This window comes from Octopus bimaculoides, chromosome 17, assembly GCF_001194135.2.
Source record: "Octopus bimaculoides isolate UCB-OBI-ISO-001 chromosome 17, ASM119413v2, whole genome shotgun sequence".
Taxonomy (NCBI): domain Eukaryota; kingdom Metazoa; phylum Mollusca; class Cephalopoda; order Octopoda; family Octopodidae; genus Octopus; species Octopus bimaculoides.
The window spans coordinates 26975638-26985975 of NC_068997.1; the positions used below are offsets into that span (position 1 = coordinate 26975638).

General features: G+C 35.9%; 1 protein-coding gene across 1 annotated transcript in view; it reads right to left on the minus strand.

Annotated features, from left to right (window-relative positions):
* Nucleotides 1-22: 22 nt before the first annotated feature.
* Nucleotides 23-10338, minus strand: part of LOC106878475 (palmitoyltransferase ZDHHC13) — an 18081-nt gene continuing 7765 nt past the window's right edge. The window contains exons 4-9 of the mRNA XM_014927692.2: nucleotides 8943-9127; nucleotides 8165-8404; nucleotides 7038-7120; nucleotides 4121-4213; nucleotides 2871-2977; nucleotides 23-1750 (exon numbers count right to left, since the gene is read on the minus strand). Of these exons, the coding sequence (XP_014783178.1) occupies nucleotides 1298-1750; nucleotides 2871-2977; nucleotides 4121-4213; nucleotides 7038-7120; nucleotides 8165-8404; nucleotides 8943-9127 (1161 nt within the window). The 3' untranslated portion in view covers nucleotides 23-1297. The remainder of the gene's footprint in view (nucleotides 1751-2870; nucleotides 2978-4120; nucleotides 4214-7037; nucleotides 7121-8164; nucleotides 8405-8942; nucleotides 9128-10338) is intronic.

Here is a 10338-nt window from a genome sequence, read left to right on the forward strand (position 1 = left end):
ATATATATATATATATATATATGTATGTATATATATATGTATGTATGTATGTATGTAAGTATGTTTGATTATGGCTGTATTTATGTATGTATATATGTATAAATTAATGTATGTATATTTGCTATTATCAATGGTTCTCAATCTTATACAGCTTTGCACCCCCCTTTCACCCAATACTTTTTTTTTTTATATAAATGTCCCCTTTCCACCATTATCATCATCCTCATCATTTAATGTCCATGCTTTATGCTGGCATGAGTTGGAGAGTTTGACAAAATCTAAGGGTTCCGAAGACTGCTTTATGCTCCATCTGCTTTGTCATAGTTTCCACAGCTCGATGCTCTTCTTGAGGGCAACCACATTACGGAATGCACTGGGTGCCTTTTTTGTGATGGTACCAGTACTAGTGAGGTCACCATGCAACCTGCAAGACTAAGAGACCCTTTGAGTGAGAGAAGCTGCTGTAGAAAGGGAGGTAGCTTTATGCAATGAGATGATGGGGTGGAGCTAGAGTATGAGAAAAGGGCCAGAATAAAACAGTTTCTTGCTGGAGAGGAACTACACAACTACTCCCACTATAGAAGAGAGATGGGAGTGACTAGAATGGAGCTGAAAATAGATAAAATAGTGGTGACAAGGTGTAACACATGTCATATAGCACCTAATATGCATGTAACATGTCTCATATAGCACTTAATATGAATGTCATACATCTTATGTAGCACTTAATATATGTCACATGTTTTATGTAGCACTCAGTATATATATATTACATGTCTAATGTAGCACTCAATTGTGTAAATCATGTCTCATGTAATATTTAATGTGTCACATGACTCATGTAGCACTTAATATATCTGTCACAAGTAGAATGCACCATTTAATATATATGTATGTTATGTCTCATGCAATAGTTAATAAATGTGTGTGGCATATCTCATGTAGCATTTTATGTGTGCCACATCTTTTATGTACCACTCAATAGCACTTAACTATGTGAGTCATATGTTTTATATAGCACTTAGCATATGAAAAATCACATCTTATGTAGCATTTAATATGTGTTGTGTTGTGCGTGCGTGTGTATGTGTATGGGTCACATGTGGTATATGACACTTAATGTGAGTGTGTTTTATGAACCACTATATATTTGTGTTTGTGTCACATGTTTGATGTAGCACTTAATAAATATGTATGTGTGAGTGTGTGTGTAAATGTTTATGTGAGTGTGTGTGTGAGAGAGCATGCGTCGTTAGTAAAATGAAAATACTTAATGTATGAATGATCTCGAGTAGGATTAGGCTGCAAAGGGGTCAGACGCGAAAGGTTGCTTTCCCTGTAAGAAATATGCAATGTTCAACAGCTTTTCAGTGGATGTCAAAACACTGTCAGATTTTTGGAAATACGTAGTGTTCCCTTGAGAGACTATGATAAACTGGAATCGGATCAACGTGAGAATCCAAGCGAGGGAGAAGAGATCCATGGTGGAGAGGGTCAAGATCCAGATGTTGCTCCGTATCAATATGACAACCGTTTCAAGAACGGTGAAGTCTTTGTAAACATTAACACAATAGAGCAATGCAGTGAGGAGGAAGAAACTCAGACTGGCTGCACAGCAAATAAGGAACCACACAAACAATGTGTGGTTATTCTTCGCAACACACTTCAGCAGAAAGAGGCAATGATGGTCCATATTTTGGAAGCATGTCACACAGAGGCGGCAATGTTTCACTCGAGGACTTCGCACAATCTAGAAAATGAAAGAAAATTATTAAAATTAAAATATCTATTAGACAAGCATTGTATAATGAAAATTCTATATTATTATTATCATTACTATTATTATTTTTTACTTTTAACCTGCATGTTTGTTACAGCCATTTGCTAAGACACACCCAGCATCCTGGGGCGAATAAAGGATAAGAGACGTTACAGTATGACTGAAAGTTCGGGGAGGGGAAGTAGCAAAATATCTTCATTTAATACAACACAGACATTTGAATGGATAGGGTTTTTCTAAGGATGTGGGCAGTACTTGTCAGTACAATCCTTTGGTTTTATCTGAGACATGGTTACCCTGGGATATTATCTAGATGTTTCTGACATCCCTTTTTATCATACCTCTTTTTAAGATGCCACAGATTTTGTATTTCAATTTCTGGGTCCTTATATAAACACAAGTTTATGAGTGGTTTTCATGCTTTAAGAATGGTCACTTGTCACTTGAGGACCATGGACCTCCTGAATGAATGAAAATTCATGAACTGAACTTGGACAACTGTCACCGAATGACTGACGAACTTGCTGATATGATTGGTGTGTCCTGGAGCTCCTGCCAGCAAACTTTGAATGAAGAATTGTGAATGAAAAGAGTTGCAGCAAAGTTTTCTACCTCTCTTGCTCACAGAAGATCAAAAACAGTCACGACTAAATGCGTATCGTGGACTGAAAGAACAGTTTGAAATTGATCCAGGCCTTTTTTGAAGGTCATCACTGGTGATGAAAGCTAGAACTATGGTATTTGCAGATGTAGAAGAGGTGAAGAGAAAAAATGACAGAGGTGTTAAAAGGTATCACTTGGCAAGAGTTCCAAGACTGCTTCAAACAGTGGAAAACACACCTGGACCGATGCATTGCTTCAAATGGAGAATACTTTGAAGGTGATAAAAGTGTAAACATGTAAATCTAAGTGAATAAAATAATATTGCAAAATTCCAGTTTCTTTTGAGTATCCCCTCATATATACGAAAGTGTGTGTATGTGTGTATCAAATAATTTTTACAATGTAAATAGTGAAAAAAAAAACAAAACAAAACAAACTTTATATACACTTTAAATTAGTATAAAAATCAAAGATATACTTGACTTACTTCACACTCTTCACAAAATATTTCGACTTTCAATGGTGGGACACACAGATCTTTTAGTGTATAAGGGCAATTAGTGCCATCTTTAGACAGGGAGTACCGGATTGTACCTGAAGAATAAATAATAAAATGATGGATACCAGAAAATTTGAAAAAAAATTGAAAAATACCAGGACCTGGTCAGAGAGATTGTGGAACACAAATGTGATAATAGTTCCTGTGGTAATTGGAGCATTTGGCACAACACTCAAACTGATACCTAAGGGACTAAAGGATATTGGAATTGAGGCATGCACTATCAACCTGCAGAAAAGTGCAATCTTGTATTCTGCAAGAATTCTAAGAAAGATTCTTGAGATTTGAGGATACTTGTTGTCATCAAACCACACATCAAGATAGCATCCTGCCTAAAAAAAAATTTACAACAACAACAGCAACAACAATGATGGATTCTCCCAATCGAAGATGACATAAGAATGTTCAGCTTTTGTTGAACGACCTGTACAAATGATTTGTTTATAGTGATTAAATGCAGGTGCATAATATTTTCTACAACAGGTACAAGGTCTGAAATTTTGTGGGAGGGAGCTAATCAATTACATCAACCCTGATGTATTTATTATATCAACCCTGAAAAGATGAAAGGCAAAGTCATCTTTGGCATTTGAACTCAGAATATAGAGACAAAGTAGCGGTGGCAGTGATGGTGACAATGATTTCAAATTCTGGCACAAGGCTAGCAATTTTGGAGGAGAGGGTACATCAATTACATCAACCCCAGTGCTCAACTGGTACTTATTTTATTGACTTCAAAAGGATGAAAGGCAAAGTCAACATTAATGGTATTTGAACTCAGACCATAAAGATAGATGAAATACATTCTAATCACGTGTCCAGAGTACTGGAGCTATGACCTCTCAATGTAGAGTGGTGGCTCAACCTGGAGAGACTCCCTGATCTCTGAGCTATACATTCTGTCAACGAACCCCATTTCAGTTGCTGGCATTCATAACTGTACTCTTTTAGTCATTACCCAACGTTTGTGACCATATGTGAGGGTAGGCATAAAATTATTTCTATCAATATGTGATGATAACCACCATATCACATGACCAGAATCTGGATCTCGTAATGACAATCATGAAATCATCTCTATTAATGTGTAATGCCAGCCATCACATCATCTGGATATGGATCCTGCAAAGACAAATTTATAATATTTGCTTTGAATACAAGAAATGTAATATACCTACCAGGATCAGTCCTCAGCATTTTCCAGTATAAATACAATAAAAGTGTCGTCAAAAATGGGGAAAGACAATGCAAAAATATATAATCTCTGGTATCTGAAAGTTAAATTAAGGAATAGTAGGATATCTAAGTCAATGTCATCACAAAACATGTATTCATGATTGTAAATTAAGATGGGAATAATGCTAGCATCAGTGGACATGGTTGTTGATGTTGTTTAACCTCAGGTCATGCCTTGTTGAGCAGAAGTGACCATTCTGTAATTTAATGTGCTTGTTCTGTTTTTAATGGCAAAAGAGGGTAAGCTGAAAAAGATTTGGCTGCTTTTTCTAGCAGGTCAAGTGACGCTTCTCCCATAAGTTCATGAATCAATGTGATGGTGCAAGCAACAGACTATTATATGTCTTTGTTCTTCCTTTTCTGTGATTACATGGGTTAGATGAAATTTGTTGAGGCAAATTTTCTATGGCCAGATGCCCTATTGGTCACCAACCCTCACTTATTTCCAAGCAAAGTAATATTTTCCCATGGCTCAACATGTTTTACACAGAAGACTGGAAACGAACAACACTGCTTGTATGACAGTGATGCTTGTTTACAACAATAACCTGCTGTCATGACATGGGTACACACTCATAAATACATAGATAGATAAACAGATAGACAGACAGACTGATAGATAGATAGGTAGATAGATACACACACACATATATAACGGGCTCCTTTTTGTTTCCATCAACCAAAACTACACAAAGCTTTGGTCAGTCTAGGGCTATAGAAGAGAAGTGGCCAAAGTGCCATGCATTGGGACTGAACCCAAGACCACATGGTTGGGAAGCAAACTTCTTAACTACACAGCCACACAAGATTTGATTGCTATTTGTAGCAGGTCAATCTACTCAAGTAGCAATGAGGCAATACAAACTGTGGACTCATGGAACATTTGAGCTATAATATCAGCTATATGTGTATATATATATATATATATACATACACACACACACACATACATGCATACATCATCATCATCATCATCATTTAAGGTCCATTTCCCATGCTGGCATGGGTTGGATGGTTTGACTACAGCTGGCAAGTTAGAAAGCTGCACCAACTTCTAGTCAGATTTGGCTTATATATAAATGAGTAGTATAAGGTGTGGATTCAGAAAATTGTGTGGCTATCACAGAAAGTTCTTATGGATTCGGCTAACAGACTACATAATAATCAATTACAAAAGAGTGTAATGTAGTGTCCATATAATGGAAAATCTAGATGTTCTAGTGATTTGATGAACTAGCTTTCTTTATTTACATTAATTTGTGAATACATAATTGTATTGTATAATGTTGAGCATACATACTGATTTCAAATTTTGGCACAAGGCCAGCAATTTTGGTGAAGTGGGTAAGTTAATTACATTGACCCCAAAAGAATGAAAGGCAAAGTCAACCTTGGTGGTCATGCTGGGCATATATATCAACCCAAACAAGAACGCATAATTTCTGCCATACTGAAATTAATAATACATGAATAAGGTTGTGAAACAACCATGATCCTATGAAAGGCAGGTGGTTAAATATATATATATGTTCTTCTCTCATTATCACCTGACTTAATGGTTTTACACACACACATGCATCAACTTTAGTGTCCTTTGGAATTGAGTTCAAATCATGATTTTGTGTTTTTATTTTTTTTTATACTGATTTGACAAAGGAAATACTATTGGTTGTTACTGTTTAGCTCTGAATAAGCCCTGAACTGAGAAAACATGTGATGAAACATATCCCAATCATTCCATCTTATTTCCAACATAGTGTTCTTCAGATTACATCTGCCAATATGTTCTTTCTGTTCTTAAAACCTCAGGAGCTCTTTCAAGCCAAAGAAAATGACAACTATTGCAAGAAATATCAGCCAAATCTCCATTAAATCTCATCTTACCAATAAAAACAAAGGAAAAAAAACCTTTGGATAAATGTAGTCCTGGATATACTAAGATGAAATTATCATGGCTAAACGACTCTGATCACAGGTCTGCTTGATGAGGGTTGACCTGGAGTTAAACAAATACAACAGGATTTATTGTTGTTGTTTAGTACTAATCAATTTTGATCAAGCAGATCTATGCTTTACGTCATTCCAACTTCGACCATCCTGCTTTTAAAGGGGTATGTATTTTTTCTGTGTATGTGATGATGTTTTAGCAATGCTGTTTTGGCATCATTGATTCAACACTAACTTATTTGGACGTTTTAATGACCCTCTTGCTTTTCCCCCCACCTCTATCTCTCTCTCTCTTTATGTGAGTATATCAATTTGATTCAAATATCTATGTGACACAAAATTTTGGTCATTGCTTCCCCAGCCACAAAGATTATTGCACGCCCCTGATTTATCCTGGCTTTGATTTAATTTAATCCATGAACTCCTACTCAGATGATAATTTAATTGACTTATAAATTCATTGTGGAATAGTTTTATTATAACCACCTTAGTAATTTGCTTAGGAAAGGCCTTATGAATTTTCTCTTATATATTAAAGTACCCCACTTTTAAGGTTTAAGTTTAATTATCTAAACTTTTTCCTTTATATTGTTCTAAAATTATTTTCTAAATTTTTTAATGCATTTGTGTGTGTGTGCACGCATGCATCAAAAAATATTGTTGCCAAAAAAGGTTGAATGTCTAACCAGCCATGCAAAATTCTGGGCATCCAAACAGCTATCCCATTTGACTTATTCCAACATTTTCTCAAGTGCCCATTCCTTATTTAAATTTATAGGATGAGATTTGGGGAAATTTGGCTGCTATTTCTAACAGATTGAGTGGCCCCTTTAAAGGCACAACTAAGAATGAATATGAGAAACAGAGAGCAAAGCAAACATGGGAGATAATTGTGGTACCAAAAAAGGATACTTGGTAATAAAATCAAAAAGTAGGTAAATATTGAATAAAGGAGACCAGCTGAAAACATCCCAGCATAAACAGGGTTCGGCCATCTGAGAAAACAAATGGACAAAATAATATTAACCATTTTGTTATTACTATATTTCTGTGGAAATATACTGTGTTAATTTCGATTAATTTTAAAAATAAAGTCTAATTTACTAAAATAGATGTCATAATGTTGCTGGTGTTTTGAACATAAATTAGCTTGAAATTTTGATGGAAAGTTATAATTTAGATAATTTTAAAACAAGGACCAAAACTGGTCACAGGTAGGCAAGTATCAAAAAGGTTAAAGAACAATAAAAAAAAAAACACATTGAAATAAGTACTGACAAAGTGATAACACACTCACACACACAAACACATCACCACCACCACTCTCCCCCTCCTTTTAATGTCCACTTCCCCATGCTCCCATGGGTCAGATGAAATTTGATGAAGCAGATTTTCTATGACCAGATGCCCTTCCTGCCACACCGTTACCTGTTTCCAAGCAAGGTAATATTTCCCCAAGGTCAAACATGTTTTTTACAGAAGTTTGCAAAGGCACAACTCTGCTTGAATGGCAATGGTACTCATTTACAACCAGCATGTGATGTCAAAACAAGAGTACAGACAAATACACACACACACAATGCCCATTTCTTCCTCTTCCAGTCCTTTCAGCATGTGGTGACCATTCAATTTAGGCACACTTATTCTTTTCTCTTTATTTTTCTCTCCCCTCATCTACCCTTTCTGTACAAGAGCACAGGCTCAAAACATTAAACACTTCTTCCAATTTTTCTGAGCATTAATCATAATACACCCAGTTTGTTTTGTTTTTTTACACCTCTGCCAGCTCATTGCCTTAACCCTTTAGCATTCAAATTAAATTGCATTACAATTCTTATTTATTGACTCTGTTTTGAATTAATCAGCCATAATCTTGAACCTTTGAGATTTTGATGATGTGATTGTATATTTTTTTAATGACATTCATTGTACCACAGGTGTGAGAGACCCAATCTAGTTGGTTTGAACATAAAACAGGTAGAATATTTTGGCTGGTTTAAATACTAAAGGGTTAAATATGAGACATGATATCGACTTACTTGCATACATGATTCATTCTGTGTGAATGTTTCCTGAGAAGAAATAGAAAGTAGAGGAGAGCAAAGATGGCAACAGCGCCTTGGTACTGGTCTCCTGTCATATGTGCAATAACAAGCATACTGGTATAGACAAGGCAGGGCTGTAGTAGTTGAAGCCACCAGATAAACAATGGACTTGGAGGTTTCTGGTTACTTTTTTTTGAAGACATATATGACAGGAGAGACACCAGCTGTTTATGGCTGCAAATGGAGAAAGAATGGAGATCGTTAAATTTATTTAATGATTGAGAAAGAGAGAGAGAGAGAACTGACAAATATCATCATCATCATTTAATGTCTGTTTTCCATGGGTTGGATGGCTTGACAGGAACTAGCAAGGCCAGGGGCTGCACCAGGTTCCATAATCTGTTTTGGCCTGGTTTCTACAACTGGATTCCCTTCCTAATGCCAATCACTCCTCAGAATGTACTGGGTGCTTTTTACACAGCACCATCATCAGTGCTTTATACATGGTACCAGCACTACCGCTTTTTATGTAGCACCTTAGTTTTAGGATCTCAATTCAATTGACAAACATCCAGTTACATAAATGTCTACTGACTTGTGTTGCAGATGAGGAGTATTATGATGAAGTATTTGATATGGAAAGACACATAGTATAAGGTAGTGCTAGATGCATTGGCTGAGAAACTAAGACAAGATGGTCATAGGTGGAATGCCTTTGATAAAAAGGCTGCTTCATTAAAACTAAACAACAAAAAAGAAAAATTATGCTTACTCGCTCTTCTTTTTTGGATTTTCAAGAACCAGGTCTAGTGGCGTCATATTCTGTTTGTTTTTCATGTGTAACAGACTACAATCCCCAACATTCAACAAAATCCAAGAGATATGGCTAAAACCTTCCTTTGCAGTTAGGTGTAGCACTGTATTTCCATCGACATCTTTCTGGAAAACATCAGAACGCTGTGGACAAACAAACAAGTCATTTAATAAAATGTCAAATACATTTATTATAAAGATAAAAATGGAATATATTACATATAGTTCAAGTGATAATATATATGCAGGCGTGGTTGTGTGGTAAGAAGCTTGCTTCCCAACCACATGGTTCTGGGTTCAGTCCTGCTGCATGGCACCTTGGGCAAGTGTTTTCTACTATAGCCTTGGGCCAACCAAAGCCTTGTGAGTGGATTTGGTAGTCAGAAACTGAAAGAAGCCCAGCGTGTGTGTGTGTGTGTATATATATATATATATATATATATATATATATATATATATATTTATGTGTGTGTGTCATTCTGTCTGTGTTTGTCCTTCCTGCTATCGCTTGACAACCGATGTTGGTGTGTTTATGTCCCCAAAATTTAGTGGTTCAGCAAAAGAGACTGACAACATCCAGATAAACCAATATCAGTAACTTTGGCCTGTGTATTTATACCTTGCATCCAGTATGGGGGGATGTAAGGTAGATAACTCTACTTACTCCAACTAAAAATACAAACTGTCTCCCAACACGAGCCACCTTGTTGTCACTTGCCCTACAAGAAATAACAGCCAAATCCATCTCAAATCACAATGTAGAGTCTTACAAGAGATACATCCAATAATGCAATCCCAGGTATATTATTGTTAAAAGAAAGAAAGGATTGTCAAAACTGTAATATCTTGGATTACAGGTTTGCTTGAACAGCGCTGACCTAGAGGCAGTGGTTTTGTCTGTAGCTTTTGCAAGTTGTTCAAGATGTGTGAGATTGGTGTGATTAATCTAATTAAATAGTTGAAAGTCAACAGCTGTATGTAAAACATAAATGAGAAAGGACAGGGCGTAGTGAGGCTAAACAACAATGGCAACAGCTATTATTTTTTTTTTTGTGGTTTCTATTTTGAAAAAAAAAAAAAAATCACTACAAATAGCAGGAATTAATATAAAATAGCAATTCCTTATATGAGAATTGCTATTTGGCCATAAATTTGGAATGATGGAGATGGGCAGCTATATCACACCAGTGCTTAACACGCACTTACTTTATCAACTAAGTAAGGACGGAAGATAAAGTTGGCCTTGCAGAGATTTTGACTCAGTATGTAAATGCAAATAAATACTGTAAAGCATTATTTTTACTATCATTCCACAGATTCGGCAATTCTACTGTCCTTAAAATGGTAAAAAACAA